This window comes from Gymnoscopelus microlampas (genome assembly GCF_963454915.1).
Source record: "Gymnoscopelus microlampas genome assembly, chromosome: 14".
Taxonomy (NCBI): Eukaryota; Metazoa; Chordata; class Actinopteri; order Myctophiformes; family Myctophidae; genus Gymnoscopelus; species Gymnoscopelus microlampas.
Window position 1 is genome coordinate 18,904,904 of NC_139951.1, and position 17,062 is coordinate 18,921,965.

The 17,062-nt window shown below is 42.0% G+C and overlaps 1 protein-coding gene across 1 annotated transcript in view; it reads right to left on the reverse strand.

Moving 5' to 3' along the window:
* svild (supervillin d) overlaps positions 1–17,062 on the reverse strand; it is a 72,728-nt gene that overhangs the window by 2,472 nt on the left and 53,194 nt on the right. The window contains exons 11-28 of the mRNA XM_084077971.1: positions 16,849–16,935; positions 15,714–15,894; positions 14,512–14,684; positions 12,911–13,072; positions 11,881–12,017; positions 11,493–11,640; positions 9,849–9,994; positions 9,296–9,471; positions 8,304–8,439; positions 6,449–6,749; positions 5,663–5,817; positions 5,201–5,303; positions 4,720–4,927; positions 3,812–3,945; positions 3,053–3,208; positions 2,270–2,413; positions 1,043–1,155; positions 236–394 (exon numbers count right to left, since the gene is read on the reverse strand). Of these exons, the coding sequence (XP_083934097.1) occupies positions 236–394; positions 1,043–1,155; positions 2,270–2,413; positions 3,053–3,208; positions 3,812–3,945; positions 4,720–4,927; positions 5,201–5,303; positions 5,663–5,817; positions 6,449–6,749; positions 8,304–8,439; positions 9,296–9,471; positions 9,849–9,994; positions 11,493–11,640; positions 11,881–12,017; positions 12,911–13,072; positions 14,512–14,684; positions 15,714–15,894; positions 16,849–16,935 (2,819 nt within the window). The remainder of the gene's footprint in view (positions 1–235; positions 395–1,042; positions 1,156–2,269; positions 2,414–3,052; positions 3,209–3,811; positions 3,946–4,719; positions 4,928–5,200; positions 5,304–5,662; positions 5,818–6,448; positions 6,750–8,303; positions 8,440–9,295; positions 9,472–9,848; positions 9,995–11,492; positions 11,641–11,880; positions 12,018–12,910; positions 13,073–14,511; positions 14,685–15,713; positions 15,895–16,848; positions 16,936–17,062) is intronic.

Sequence of the window (17,062 nt, forward strand, 5' to 3'; positions counted from 1 at the left end):
TAACCCATTAAAACCGGGAAACATCTGTCGTTTTAGAATTTCGCGTTGGCTGTTCAAAAATAGCAGATATACAAGCTCACAGCGCGTCACTTAGTGCCGCGGTGCGGACTTGTACATCTGCTATTTTTGATCATTTTTGAAAAATATTTAGTAGTGCGCAAACTACTGATTCAGAAGGCATTTCACACCTGAAACGTTCACACGTGTAAAAAACAAAAGGTGGTCTTTTGTTTACCTTGAAGTCGTCGTCAGAGAGGTAGTCCTCCAGACGCAGGGGGTCCACTCCCTCCGGCAGGGGCTTGCCGGTCAGCTCCTCGATGGAGTACTGCAGCTTGCTCAGCCTGGACAGACACTCCTTCACCAAGACCACCTTGTTCTTGGAGCCCTCTGCCTGCTGCACACACACACACACACACACACACACACACACACACACACACACACACACACACACACACACACACACACACACACACACACACACGATCAAAAACAGCTTAACGGTGCAGGGTGTGTAAACATTGATGGAAACATTATGAACATGACCTCAGCTATCGATGTGTCTACTGTAAAAGAAATACAAAAATAAAATGGACCATTGAGGGTAGAGGGGGGATAAGGAGGGGACTAAGTATAGACATATGGGGGACTTATAACAAAGAGTTATAGGTGTTATTAAGTATTATTATATTTATTAACATATAGTTAATAATACATGTTATTATATATATTTTTTTACTTATAAGTTATTACTTATAAGTTAATAATACATGTTATTACTTATAACAAAGAGTTATAGGTGTAGAGGGAAAAAAGAGCAGCAAACGTTTATCTTAAACACAATTTTATACAATATAGAGTAGGGGGTCCCTGCTTCATCTCTCTCTCAGCTAGGCGGTCCTTGAAAACGTTGAATACCCCTGATATAGGGTTTAAGAGGTTAATCCAATTAACCAAGTGTGACATCGGAATAAGCAGAGTAAGCATGAAGAAATGTGGGTTTCCCTTTTATAATGATTTTAAACGGAGAGGAGGGTCCTACCTGTGTAGTGACGTTGGGGTCTTTCTCCCAGTGGGGGAAGATATTTGTGAAGGTGAGAGGTTCACAGCCTGCTGTGATCAGGTAGGCCAGAGGAGGGCGCCGTGGGTTCTTCTCTGCAATCCACATCAAAATGCATTATTTAACACTATTTACCCAGGTTTCTATTTAAATAATAATACATGAATAGTGTGTGAGCACAAATCTGTGCTTAAGCCTTGCGTACTGTATGAATGTTTTATTTAAAGGTTTTATTTATAAAGGTTTGGGCTTTATCAATATTTTCTTACTGTAAACCTCATGGTTACATGAGGCTGGGAACGAACTGGGAACAAAGGAACAATCTTACTTTGTTCCCAGTTGGAGCAAAAGGAAAGGGTTGAATTACTGAAAAGTGAATTCAAAGCTTCATTTTGCGTTGGCTATTAAAAAATAGCAGATACAAGCTCGAACATCTGCTATTTTTTTAGTGAGAACTACTGACTTAGAAGGCATTTGTAGAATTGGCCTCAGGTCTTAATGGGTTAAGACCGGGAACGCCTCTGTGTCATTTTTAGATTTCTTTGGCTATTCAAAAATAGCAGATATACAAGCTCATAGCATGGCACCGAGTGTCGCGCTAGGAGCTTGTAGATCTGCTACTTTTTTTTTATCGTGGAAAATGCGTGCAAATCTTTGAATATATATATATATATATTTGAACATTTGTAACTCAAATCTTTACTTCTGGGGGGTCCTTGGAACAAAATATTTTGAGATGGGGGGCCCGTGGACTCAGGTCTTAACCCATTGAGACCTGAAGCCGATTCTACATGTCTCCTAAATCTCAACAGTTTTCTGAAAAACGTATGTTTCTGTATCAGTGGTGCTCAATCTTTTTCATCATGTCAAGGACCCCCAAAATGATATGTATTTGGCCAGGGACCCCCATCAAAATATTTTCTTCCAGGGACCCCCAGAAGCAAAGATTTGAGTTAAAAACGTTCGCTTTAAAATAAATATATTCAAAGATTTGCACACATTTTCACGATTTTTCAAAAATAGCAGATCTACAAGCTCGTAGCGCGGCACTCGGTGCCGCGCTATGAGCTTGTATACCTGCTATTTTTGAATAGCCCAAAGTGTAAAATAATGCTTTTTTTTTAGCTCAAATCTAAAAATGAGACAGTTCCAGGTCTCAATGGGTTAATGGGTCAATTCCTTTGAATCAGGAAGGTTGGGAACGCTGACCTTTGCAGTACTGCAGTACAGTCTCCATGGCACACTTCCTCTGGTTGTCCCAGCGCATCTTGGCCGAGCCGGTGCACTGGGTGTCGTCAGGCTGCCAGCCGTTCCACAGGTACACCTCCATGCGGTTGTCCAGCAGGAACAACGCTGAAATGACACGGGATATTATGAAGAGAGGGTTCAGTTTGGTTTGACTGCCAGGAGACTCAGAAGATGCTCGAGTGTTAAAAACAATGGAGGATAAACACAATAGAGACAGAGACTTGTTATTTCCATTGTGGTTTCCTCTCCTTACAGGAGAACTAGCTCCAGTGTTTTGAGTGTAGGGATGCAGCTGTTAATCGATCTAAATAATTATGTATAATACATTTTAATACAATAATTGATTTTGGGGGGAAATTGATTTTTAGTTTTTTCTTGTTATTATAGGTCGGTGGTTTTCAAACATTTTATGAACCACAAAAAAATTCCCCCCTAAAAAAAAAAATCACGATGCGACATAAATGAGCTTGTAAAGTTAGGTCAGCAATTTCCGCTATTTTTGCATGACACCGTAATACAACAAAGCATGAAACAGGATTTAAGTGGTTAATTGGACTAACCGATTTAGTTGTTTATTATTATTTTTTAAATCTTGTTCTTTCATTGATATAAAATCAAATAAATATGGCTCTTGATTATTCGATTAACTGAAAAAAAGTAATCAACAGAACACACACTAAAGAAACACTAAAATAATGGATAAATGCAGCCCTATAGTTGTGAGTGCTCCTGTAGTAGGCCTACCTGGCTGCTCCGCTGAGTACAGGTTGTCCTGCAGAAAGGGCATGGCCATGACGCCCTCGTTCACCCGGGCTGAACTCAGCTGTTCCTCGGCCTCGAACACCCCGGAGCTGGCACTGAATTTGAACAGGCGGGGCGTGTAATTGTACTTCCCCGGATCTGCAACCAGAGATTACATTAAAGCATTAGGGCTGCTCAAGTGCCACTAATGGCTCATCATTGGTGGTTTGCAAGTATCAGATACGTTGGTGACGAATCTAGAGGCTTGAGTCACTAAAGTGTGACGAATTATAATTGTTTTGATGGGAAGCTCTGACACGACTTGTCTTCTGCAAGACACCAAGCCCAAGTAGTTCCGGAGGAGAGTGTGAAAGAATGCCTAAAATATGAACGTGTTAATTCGTACGCTCTATAGAATGCAATAGAAGGAAAAAAAAGTTTTTTTTTAAATTGTCAGTTAGGATTTAGAAGACATTTGTAGAATCCCCAGAAGCAAAGATTTAAAAGTTAAAAATGTTCGCTTTAAAAAACATATATATTCAAAGATGTGCACATATTTTCACAATTTAAAAAAAATAAATGCAGATTTACAAGCTCGTAGCGTGGCAGATGGAGTGGAGATCTGCTATTTTTGAATAGCCCAACGTATAAAATAATAGTTATGGCTACAAATCTAAAATGACACATAACATGCGTTCCCGGATTGAATGGGTTAAGTCAAAGTGAAGTAGCTTGTATTGTATTGCGTTAGCACAGCCGCACCTTGAAGCATGCAGTCATAAGCCTTCTTGTCCTGTTGACCCAGAGCCTTCCAGAACTCTGCCGGCTCAGAGCCTTCGTCCACCTCCTCCACCTTCAGCCTGCTGCTGGCGCTCAGCTCCAGCTCTGAGGGACACCTGGCACGGGCACGCACACGGACACAAGTATGCACGTGTTATTGGAGGTCCATCTGCTGACTTGTTAAGTCATCCACCCACTGACTATTCCATCCACATACATCTACTTAGGACTGGGCAATATAACAATATTATGTCTGTATCGTGATGAGACTAGACATCGTTATATTGTCGTATGGCATGTGTCGGCTATTACTGGTTTGAATCACTTAAAGGAGTAGTTCACCCAAAAATGACTTGTTTTCTATCAATAACACACCCCATGAAGCATTGGATTTGTGGAGATTTTTTTATTTTTGTCGCATTTGCTTAAGCCAATAATTTGATTACCAGTGGAAAAATGCTAATGTATCCGGTAGGAGACTCAAAGGAGACTCTTTGAGTCTCCTACCGGAGAGACCGCCGGTCATCAAATTATTGGCTTAGGAATGCAACAAAAACAAAATCTCCATGAATTCAATGCTTCATGGGGTGTGTAATTGATAGAAAAAAGGTCATTTTTTTGGGTGAACTACTCCTTTAAGCCCATTTCATACAAAAAAAGAAAAGAAAAGAAAAAATGGAACGCGTTGCATTAAGACACATCGTGAGCTTATAGATCAGCTATTCTCTCTCTTTTTTAAAACAAAACAAAGAAGATATAGTCACAATATGATACTATTGTCACAACATCGATAGAGGCATTTGGTCAAAGTAGCGTGATGTTTCATTTCGTCCATATCGCTCAGCACTACATTATATATCCATCCACCCACCATTACCCTGATACCTTACCTCTGAGTCAGCTTCTCCACAGCCCTGTTGGCGACCTGCCTGGCACTGGGATGGGCCTTACAGCCGTGCCACAGGTACAGCTGGCTTTTGTGGGAGCCCAGCAGCACCAGGCTGGCACGGGAACGTAGGCTGGCACTGTGGCAGTCCACCTCCACCAGAGAGGCCTCCACCGCTGCCTCACCGCGGACGCAGAACAATCTCCAGCCGTCTGGAAAAGAAGATGTGGGCATTGTGGACATAATTAAAGAACTATAGTTCCGTTTACATGCAGCTGTCTGACATACTGTAATTAAAAGGTCACGATGCCAAGATAATGTTCTGTAGATTAAAGGCAAACAAGGACGCAAACTGTACCTCCATTAAAGAGATTTATTTTATTAAATCATCCAAACAAGTGATGTTTCGCAAAGTTAAATCCCCGGTGTTCATTAATCACTTAACACAAAGGATTATTTTATTATAATTATTATTTTTATTTTACCTCTGTTGTTGGTATTGTCCTCTCTACTGCCCTTATGGATGACCAGGCCTCCCTGGAAGAGCTGGAGGAAGCATGGAGGTTCCTTCCCCTGACTCACCAACACCTGGACAGCAGCAGCAACAGACATGTGGAGAGGGAGAAAGGCAAACACCAATTAGCTGCTGACTGATGGATAGAAAGCTATTACTGAGTGTCACCAGAAAATATTTCTTATAGAACTTCATTATGGATATAATGAGACTGATTGAAACTTTTTTTTTAATAACACACATTAGGCTGTACTTGGATAGGGGGTGGGGGGCTGCAGAACCGTCATGTCTAATTTCAAATCAAATAAATTAACAACATTTTAGTTTAGGTTTCATGCCTCAGGACAGGAGTTGCAGATTCCATATGAGATCATATGACATTTCATTAAACACCAATATAATATTTCACTCGCTATGGAATAGTCACACTCACCTGTGACCCTCTGTGGTTGCCCAGTTCCACCGTCATGAGAGCTGACGTTCCCTTCTCACTGACACTGGACTGGCGGCCCTGCCAGAAGAAACAAGCGCTCCTCTCCCTGCCTGGCGTACCGACACTTAACTCCCCCGGCTTCTGTCGCTTCCCCACTGAGAGAGACAACACAGTAAATCAAAAGCAGTTCTGGACACCCAGAGATAATACAGGCCCGTCTCAATGCACCCCCCGCTGCTCTAAAGCCTGCTTTACGCTATGCTTAGTTTGTGTGCAGGCGTCATGCAGCGAAAATAGCAGTTCTACAAGCTCACACTGCCTTGTAGCGCAATGCTTTTCAGTCATTAGGTTGAGTTCCTCCTGTGTTGCAATACACTGTGTGCTTTTTCTGTTGCCTGTCTCTAAAGAAACAAGGGGGTTGGACTGCCAAATATGGGATAAACGATTTATAGAATCGATAAGACAGATAATCAATCCAATTCTCCTTGAATAATCTGTTTAGAGATGCATCATGTTGTTATTCATGTATCATCAGAGACGTATCATAAAAAAGGATATGTTCTATTTACAACTTCACCAAAATGGGACTGATTGCCCTTGTTCCATAATATGAAATATTTTGAAATTAAATGTGTCTGACAGCTGGGTATGAATCACTTTCAAGATGTCAGTTTGGGTTCAGAAAACTCAGTGACGGGCATTTATTTACCATCATTTTGCACTTCATTACCTTACGGTAAACCGCAGGCCGTGCTGCGATGCACGCCGCACCACATCATAACTCACCCACGGTGGTGACAGAGTAGGTCCAGCGGATGATGTACGCGTCTCCCTCGTGGAGCTGCCCCAGGCTCTCCGTGGCCAGCGCCTCCTCGCCGTGCTCCCTGATGTGCCAGGCGTCGACCTTCACGGTGCTCAGCTCCGCCTGCCGGCCGTCCTCCGTCCTCACCAGGCCGTGGCCTCGCTGGACGTCCACGCCCTCCAGGGCGGTCTTGACCGGCGGCGGCTCGTTGTCCAGCAGGGCCTTGGCGTCGCACGGCCGCAGCTCCAGGTCCAGCGAGGACTGGTGGGTGAGGCTGACTGGACTCTATGAGCAGCAGACACACGTACAGTAGAGAGAGAGCATTTTTAGACTCAGAATGTCGAGCCACCTTTCGCTGTTTTCAAAATAATCGATTTTTGAAAACAGCGAAAATAGTACATTAGACATTAGCACATAGATCGGCATTTCTTTTTACAAATTATAAAATAGGGGTTAAGTTGTTAAACAGACTAATCAATTTAGTCAATTATATATTTGTATATATAAAAACATGCCTCTCGAATATTAAATCAGTTGATAAAGTAATTGATAGAATAATCACTGAGAAGATAATCGATATTTGCAGCCCTAATCACATTATGTTTGCTGCAAAGCAGTGTTGAGCCACCATAGAAAGACAATTTCCACTGACATAAAATAAAGAAGTATATTAATGCGACAACCAGCACTGGAACAATGATTGGGACTTAGTTTGGGTTCAAGCCAAGACGGAAGAAGCCATACCTACTTATAGTACATTTAATCAAGTAAGTAGGGATAGGGTTGGGTTAGGTAAGGTTAGGTTAGGTAAGGTAAGGCGAGGCAAGTTTATTTGTATAACACATTTAAAACACAAAGGCAATTCAAGGCTCTTTACATAAAGGCATTTCAAGGCATTTAAAGACATAAAAGGCCCAAGCATGTAAACACAGGAACAAATAATAAGACAGACAGCTACAGTAATTAATTATGGTTATTCATCAGGAGTAAAGTATTATGTAAAGAGAATTATGCAGCACTTGTGAGAGCAGACTTGTTGGAGGAGTGTGCCGCGGTTATTCTCTCTTTTCTCTAAATTTTTTCTTACATTTCATTTTTTCTTGTGACTCCTACCCCTATGGCCATGCTTGGCATCTGTTTGAGTCATAGTAGTGTTTTAGCCCTTGTCTCTTTCTCCATGGTTGATCTTTAGTTATCGGGTCGCTGCTCCCAGCTGTACCCAGACAGTACTCCTCTGTAACACATTACTTGAGGGGGCAAATTCAGACACGTAATTAACGCTTAATTAATGAATTCATGATAAACTCATACATTAATTCTAGTCCTCACCTGTGAACTTACTGTAACCAAGTGTAATATATTATTAGTTAAGGACGTTATGCCACAGTTCCACTTCTATGCCCAGAAGTGCTCATAGGCGGGTAGGAGTAGCGTGGAGGGTTGGTCTCCTATGAGCACTCATCCTGGGCATAAATGTGGAACTGTGAAATAACGTTGATATATTACACTTGGTTAAGTCAAAGTGACTTCACCATCAGTTAATGGTGAGGACCATGACTTAATGATGAGTTCATGATAAATTACGTGTATGAATTTGCCCCCTCAATTTGCCCCCCTGTTAGCCTTTCCTCTGTATCTATAACTACTGTGCTGCCACTGGTGACTGACTTTCCCTTACAGGATCAATAAAGGTCAATCTATATAGTAGCTGAAACCTATATCTAACCTATCTAAAAAATAATGAAATTTAATCAAACAACAACATGCATTTGCCAGGATGTGGTGGGTCCATTTTGACTCTATAAGAGTTAAATTAGGATTGAGGATTTTAACGAGTACCTTCACTTCCTCAGCCAGGGCCATCTCCTCCTTTTTCCTTTCAGCCCAGTCCAGGAACTTCTCTCTGAACAAGGCCGTCTCGTTGTGCTCCGACAGCCTGCCATACAGAGCCCAGCTGGGACGACCCTCCCCCTGCCTGAACACACACACACACACACACACACACACACACACACACACACACACACACACACACACACACACACACACACACACACACACACACACACACACACACACACACACACACACACACACACACACGTCTTACCATCTTCGTGGGGACATCAAAAGCAAATTTGCATTCAAATAAATCAATATAAATGCTATTTCTACTGCTAGTCCAACTTAACCCACATCAACATGCACCTCAACCACACATAACTCTAACCTCATTGTAACCTCTTTATTGTAACCATCATTTCTTAGGGCTAGCCCTAAGAAATGACCCTAACCCTTTCCTCATGAGGACCAGAACAATGTGAGAGCTGTAATGATACACTATTTCCACTAGAGGCCAGCAAATGAAAACTTAATAAAAAGACTCATCAGGATCAGAAGCACCTTTCCATAGATTCAGTTACCATAATATGCTATTACAGAGCCACTCATTTATTGTCTCCAGGTGAAAACAGGCATACCCACCATTTAAATGTGCTCCCCAGTGTTATAATAATCTTCCATTAACCGAAAAATATGTAATTGATATCCAAAACACTATGAGAGCACAAAAAACTGTCCTTATTCAATTTAAAAACGTTCAGCTTGGCGTCCCTGCTTTGGGCATGTAATTATAGGGAAATCTTTTTTTTTTTTAAAGATTTCAAAACATTTCAAAATAAACAGCAAAACAAAGCTTATCTTCAAGCTCACAATGCATCAAATAAGCTTGTAGACCTGTGATTCTCATTATTCTTCGTACAATAATGTATATAGGCCTTAAGCGGGTACTACAGTTATGTCTGCCCCATAGAGCGGACATTGGAACTCACCGTGGGACATCGTTATTGGTGACGGAGGCGTCCAGGGGGTTGACCCTGCAGTTGCTGTAGTCGTAGCTGCCGCTGTACAGCTGCTTGCCCAGTTTGACCGCCACCTTCCTGTCACTCAGTGGCACGTCTTTCCCGTGCCACACGTACACCTCACCGCCGAAGTCAAACACCAGCACCTGGGGGGGGGTGAATGGAAGACCGGGGACGGTGGGAGCAGAGAAAGACGGAAAAGGTGAATGAGTGGAGGAAGATTGGATCATTCCTGCTCTATAAGGTCTTGGTAGCACTTCATAATAATGAGCCGTTCTAAAACATTTATAAACAGTTATAAAAAATGAACTAATCATGAAGAAACCGTTTGTTTTTGAACCCTAGCATCCTGTATGAGTCCAAATGGAATTTGGTTCCATTCGTACACTCTCTGAGTTAATCAAGCACCGAGGATTTTACAGTGTAGATTGTGGTCCCAGATATTATAAAAATGGTATAAAATGGCCGTGGCCTAATGCCTATCAAACGAAAAAATGAATCACTGGTGTAGTAGAAACGTTACCTCTTTGGAGTTGAGCAAGGAGACACTGGGAATGGCGGCCCAGGCGTCCTGGTGAGGGACCAGCTTGTCTCCCGAGAGTCTGTAGACGCCGTTGGAGTCCAACACCCCGCTCTCATACAACTCATCCTCCTCTGGCTCCCCGGCCCCTTATATGATATACAGACATTAAAACATGTAAAGGTAGTGTAACGTCATATTCGTTGGTTAAAACTAAAAATATATTCAGATCATCATCAGTAACAGGGGTCTGCCCGTCTCTCTCCAGCTCTTTAGTAAACAGAAAGTACACTTTATAGTGTTCCAGTTCCAATTTCGTCTGCTCAATTCTTTGTGGCATCGCAAAGAAGTAAGTAATTTCAATTCTATGCGGTATGCTGTATGATTTATCTCTCCTGATTGGATCAAATTGGTATCCCGACCAGAAAATGCATTTTCTGGTTACTAAAAGAGATGGAGAGACCCCAGCTTTTTAACACTTATTTTAACCAACAACGAAATCACTTACTGCACCTTTAATAAAATGATAAAGGAGAAATAATCAGACAGAGCAAGAGGGACTTTAAGTGAATGGAAATTAATGTTTTCCTGGATTTGTTATCTTATGAGTGAGATAGCTAAAAAAGGAGCCAGTGGGGCTGTTAGAGAGTAGCCTCGGAAACCCATGGCTTTTAGTTAGAGAGTGAGATAAATGTTCTTTACGCATGGGTCTGTGTCTGTTTATAGCGTTATACGAGTATTGCCATATACTATAAAAGGTTCTTTGGGTGGTCCATATGTGTTTAAGTGATGATGCGATCCACATATGGTGTGTGTGACATGGGGTATACCAGCAATGGGACTGCGCACCACCTCTCTATGGCAATATATCTGTCAAAATGTGTGGATGCCCATAATCTGAACTCTCTGTCTCTCTGTGTGTGTGTGTGTGTGTGTGTGTGTGTGTGTGTGTGTGTGTGTGTGTGTGTGTGTGTGTGTGTGTGTGTGTGTGTGTGTGTGTGTGTGTGTGTGTGCGTGTGTGTGTGTGTGATGTTTTTACACCTACCATCTACGTCAGTTATCATAAATTCAGATTCAGCCTGGCTTAATGTATTAGCATTTCTCATTCAGACCTCAAAGCATAATCTTCTGCAAACATAGCGTGTTAGCTTGGAACTCGAAGTATTCTAGCCTGGCATGGCTGACTAATCACTGCGTAGATATTATTCTGGAATCTCTGTGTGGAACCTACATTTCCAAGGGGTGAAAAAAAAAGCCTCTGGTGATAAACCCGCCCCATATTTGCATACTGGGCCTTGATTGGTGCCGCACACCTTCGAGGGAAGGGAAATCCAATCACAACCAAGCAGGGCCAGACCAAATCTGCCGAGGGCAATTTCTTTTTCTTTTTTTTGCAGTGGCAGATTCGTTTGGTTTCCAGGCTAGAAGTATTCCACTCTGAAATACTACTTAGCCTTGGAATCCATAGGAATTAACTTGCAGCTAGTAGCATTCCAATGGCACCAATGAAACCCATGCTATACAGTTTTCAAATTATCTTTTTGGTTAACACCATAACATAATAAAATAAAAAAAAGGGCTCTGATTCAAAACAATCAAGCGTCCATTTGAGTTCTCCATACAGTCCAGATATGAATGTGTCAGTACCGCTATACTGGGTCTTTCCTCCCAGCAGAGTCCAGAACTCTTTGGCCCATCTGCTGTCTGTGTTGATGCCTTCTTCCAGGACAGTCACTTGGGGCGCTTTACAACCTAGGTCCCTCTTGGCCTGCACAAATGATGCCATCTCTGACGCCTGGACACACACACACACACACACACACACACACACACACACACACACACACACACACACACACACACACACACACACACACACACACACACACACACACACACACACACACACACACACACACACACACACACACACACACACACACAAATTGTAAACTTTATAGTTGGAATTCTTTATGATAACAGTTCTGATACTTAAAATAAGAAAAAAAGTTGAAGTACACATTGTGAAAAGTACCTTTGCTTTCTCGATGACGTTGGCAAACTCGCCGCTCCACATGAAGCACTGTTTGGGAGTGATGAGCAGGAAGCAGTCGCCGCTGTTGAGAGAGTGGGCCGTGGGCTCCACCAGCCGAACCTGGACGTGCCTCCGACCTGCACAACACACACACACACACACACACACACACACACACACACCGTGAGAATACAGCTACACTCTTGAGTGATCCACATGTCCACAGGCATTGACAAATATCATTAGTCACAGATAGGGAATTGCCAAGAAATGGCCTTGGGAAATATTTTGAAACGAACACAGAGGAATATGAAAATGACAAAACTTCTGCAGAAAAACGTGGGGATTTTTTACCAGGGTATCACTCATTATCTGGAATGCAACAGTGGTAGATTGTGTAGTGACACACTATAACGCTGTCATAAGACAATTCAGAGATGAAAGGGAGCACAGAGATATTAAAGCTGAATATAGATGTATACTTAGTTGCGCACACGGTGTCAAACACCAAGAACAGCCGCTCTACAAGCTCACAACGTGTCGTGGCATGACACGTGAGCTTGTAGATCTGCGATTTCCGTTGCGTGACACTGTGTGCAACAAAGTACTGTATACATGCTCCGTCCAAACATTTCTTCGGAAAGGGAGGTGATATAACTCGATAACGGAACTCGTGCACCTCCAGATGTCCTGACTCTCCGGACTATAGTTCGGAAAGCCTGTCGAACTGGGAGATTTTCTGACGTTGGAAGAGCATGTTATTATTTTATTTACTCAGGGGATGTTTGCTGAGAACTAATTCTCTTTTTCAAGAACGCCCTGCCGCACACGCGCAAACACACACACACACACACACACACACACACACACACACACACACACACACACACACACACACACACACACACACACACACACACACACACACACACACAGGAGCTTCAGTATGTAAGTATTGGCCTTTTAGAAGCCCAGTTTTCTCAGTCACTGACTTCCATCATACAGAATGTCCACTGCCTCTCTCTCTGACCTTTGATGCGTATGAGCATGAGCTTATTGAAGGGAAGCGTGCTGTTGTTGGTCACAACTTCAGTGGACTTCACACTGCGCAGGGACACCTTGCGGAAGTTCTCCTTGCTGGCCAGGCCGGCCAAGGCCACGTCGGCCAGGTTGGACTTGGAGTGCTTTGCCACTGCAGAAGATAAAAGATAGATAGTGGTTTAGAGCAGTGGTTAGAGCAAACCTTTTCAACAGAGACAAAAAATATAAATGTAGTGTCTCCCCAGGACCCAAACTTACAAAATACATTATGAATGTACCACTTGAAGTAGTAGTTCACCCAAAAAAATACTTATTTTCTATCAATTACACATTATGAAACCTTGAATTCATGGAGATTCTTTTGTTTTTGACTCATTCCTAATTTGATGGTGTATTTCAAATGGGTCCCGACCCAGTGTTTGGGAAACACATGGTTAGAGACACCGTTATCAGCTAATAGAGGATGAATCCACACCTGAGAATGATTCATCATCACATGCTGTTACATACACACCATAGTGATCTGACTTATAAGCCCTTTCCTTTTGGAGTCATTGATAGCATTGTTTGACACTATAGCTAATAATGTAAGATCCTACTGTGAGAAAGTATGAGAGAACAAGGACAGGAATAGGCCTAGTATACATAAGGAGAGAAAGGGAAGTGGTTTTAATTTCTTCTTTCATGTGAGTAATCTGTAGTTGTCATTTCCTGTTGTTGTAAGCCTCTCCGGTACCACTCGGGTCAGAATGTGTTTTGCGACGCAACGAGAACCGAGTCAAAAAGGAATAATTACGTATCCGTCATACACCAGATGAAATTCAGAAAAATACCATGTCGAGTGCATATTCATTCCTCTGAATGATCATGCGTCTTTGCCAGATAACGGCAGGCTATTGCCAAGATTTTTGGAGCCTGCGTCAGTTAAACGGTTCATTGGTGGTTCGAAATCTAAGGTCACACGAAATGTAAGGTCACATGACAACTTCCAAAACCAAAGCTACGCCAATGTAAGTTGTCAATGAGCCATTATGTATGGAAAAACACTTGTGAGTGAATCAAGAGCTTTATTCAAACTCCAGTCATACTGAGATCAATTGGAATCAGTGACGTTTGGATTGATTCCCCCAGGAGATCCCTCCCTAGAGCTTGGTTCTGCTCAAGTTTTCTTCACATTAAATGGAGAGTTTTTACAAGCCACTGTTGTGAAATTCTTCTCAGGGGGGAAACATTGGGTCTCTGTGCTTTATATTTGTTTAATATTTGTATTAGTTTTTCCCAAAAATAAGACAGACATAAAGGATTCTTTTTTAAAGAAAAAGAAAAAAGAGCATAAACAAAACTGTGCTCTATATTTAAAGTGTCTTGAGACAACTTGTTGGGATTTGGCAATACAGTATAGAGTTTTTTGCAAATTAGTAACAGATCTACAAGCTCGAAAGTTTTGAGCTTGTAGATCTGTTACTTTTGATACCTTTGAATTTGAATCCTGAGAAGTGACAGTTTTGGACATATGAGGTTTCCAACCCGACAGAGACGATATAATGAAGTTGAATTGAATTTGATAAGAGAGTGATTGGAAGGTCTTACTCCTCTCCACTTGTATCCTCTTGGTCTCCACTGAGGCCACGTTGAGCCTCTGCTCGGTGTAGACCTGGCGGATGTCGTTGCGGGCGGCCAGGGCCCTCAGAGGGTTCCTGGAGCCCTGGTTCCTCCTGGCCGGACGCATGGCCCGCTTGTGTTCCGTTACAGCTGAGGTCAGCCTGAACACACACACACACACACACACACATATTAAACACATATTACACACACACACATTTTACACACATACTGTACGTAAATCGGTACTCTATAAGAATGAGATGAAGACCATCTATTATTAAATAATGTGGACAACTTCAGTCTTCGTGTGAATAGATAGTAGCGATACTGATAGTGAATATTTTTTCCTACTGTATGTTGATTTCGGCCCACTTACTTTGATAATAAGACCAGGCAGTAATGAAGATGATTGGTCATCATTACTGTTGTTATTTCAAATCACTTTGCAAATTTATGATTATTATCATTAACCTACACTGGGGCATCTGTTTGAATTGTTATCATTAATCTACATTGGGGCATCTGTTTGAATTGTTATCATTAACCATTACAAGCTCATTACGAGCTCATAGCACAGCACAGAGAGCCGCACTATGAGCTTGTAGATCTGCTATTTTTTGAAAAATCATGAAAATGTGTGCAAATCTTTGAATATATATTTTTAAAGCAAACATTTGTAACTCCAATTCAATCTTTGCTTCTGAGGGGTCCCTGGAACAAAATATTTTTAGATTAAGGGGGGAGTCCGTGACGAAATACATATCATTTTGGGTGGTCCTTGACATGAAAAAGTTTGAGAACCACTGATATTATAGCAACATATACGGTTTTCAGAAAACTGATTTGGAAGACATTTGTAGATGCGTTCCCGCATTGAATGGGTTAATCTACATTGGGGTATCTGTTTTTATTGTTATCATGAACCTACATTGGGGTATCTGTTTTTATTGTTATCATGAACCTACATTGGGGTATCTGTTTTTATTGTTCTCATGGACCTACATTGGGGTATCTGTTTTTATTGTTCTCATGGACCTACATTGGGGTGTCTGTTTTTATTGTTATCATGAACCTACATTGGGGTATCTGTTTTTATTGTTATCATGAACCTACATTGGGGTATCTGTTTTTATTGTTATCATGAACCTACATTGGGGTATCTGTTTTTATTGTTATCATGGACCTACATTGGGGTACCAGGTGTAATCTGGCCCAGGTCCTCCTCTGTCATGGTGATACTGGAGTTGAGTGCCGTGGGGGAGACGGCTTTGTAGAAGCTGCCGAACGTCTCCTCGTCATCCAGGGTCATCACTTCCTTCTCTGTCTCCGCTGTCACCTCGATGGTGGACGTCCTGTTGGGACCCACGCCTGACCCGCCCCCAAGGGAAAGGCAGGAAACAGGAAGTGTCACTGAGAATGCCTTTTGAAAATGTGCGGTTTCATACTGTATGTTTCTAACCACTTAAAAACCCCAGCATTCGTATTCTGGGGAAAACGTTCACAGAAAAATAGCGGATCTACAAGATCACAATGCGTCACGACTCACGACGCAACACATTGTGAGCTTGTAGATCTGTGAAGATATTTAATGTACAACAAAAACTGAAAATACACTAGCATAGAGAGCATAGAGCCCTGTGGGACTCGGGTTAACCAAGAATAGGGTTTAAAGGGATAGTTCCCCCCCAAAATGACTTTTCTTCTATCGTCACCCCATGAAACCTTGAATTCATGGAGATTCTTTTGTTTTTGTCGCATTCCTAAGCCAATAATTTGATGACCGTTGGCGGCTCCGGTAGGAGACACAAAGTGTCAACTTTGAGCCTCCTACCCGAGACATTTGCATCTTTCCACTGGTCATTAATTATTGGCTCAGGAATGCGACAAAAACAAAACAATCTCCATGAATTCAAGGCTTCATGGGGTGACTAATCGCTAGAAAATAAGTCATCTTTTGGGTGAACTATCCCTTTAAGTGGCTAATCTAGGTGAAAGTTTGCCAATTCAAAGTCAGTATAGTGTATTAACACACACACCATGATAAAAGGACAGCATGTCGTAAAAAAAAGTTTAATATATTATATCTACAGTACGTGGCATATCTGTTGGCTCAGCAGTGTGTTTGATGATGTAATATGAAGTAAATGTCTCATCTTTACTGACATGAATCACTCCTGTCATTGCTGCACGGCAAATAAAGCAACTTGAACTTTGGAACGAGGTTACATATGGATGTGAAAGCCAAAAGTGGATGTGAAATTGAGTTCACTATAATGTCCTTTCACTAAAAGTGATTTTAAAGCCGGGGGAGCAATACAGTACCTTTATTATGGAGTTTGTCCAGGAAGGACTCAAGCTTGTCGAGCCTTTTGTCCCCCTCCACTTTGACATCACTTCTACTGGAGATCTCTGTCCAAGCAAGAACCAGACAACAAAGTTGTGTTAGCCACTGTCAACCTGGCATCCCTCCTTTGGGCATGGCATTATTGGCAAATATTTTCACACATTTTGCAAATTGTACATCTACAAGCTTGTG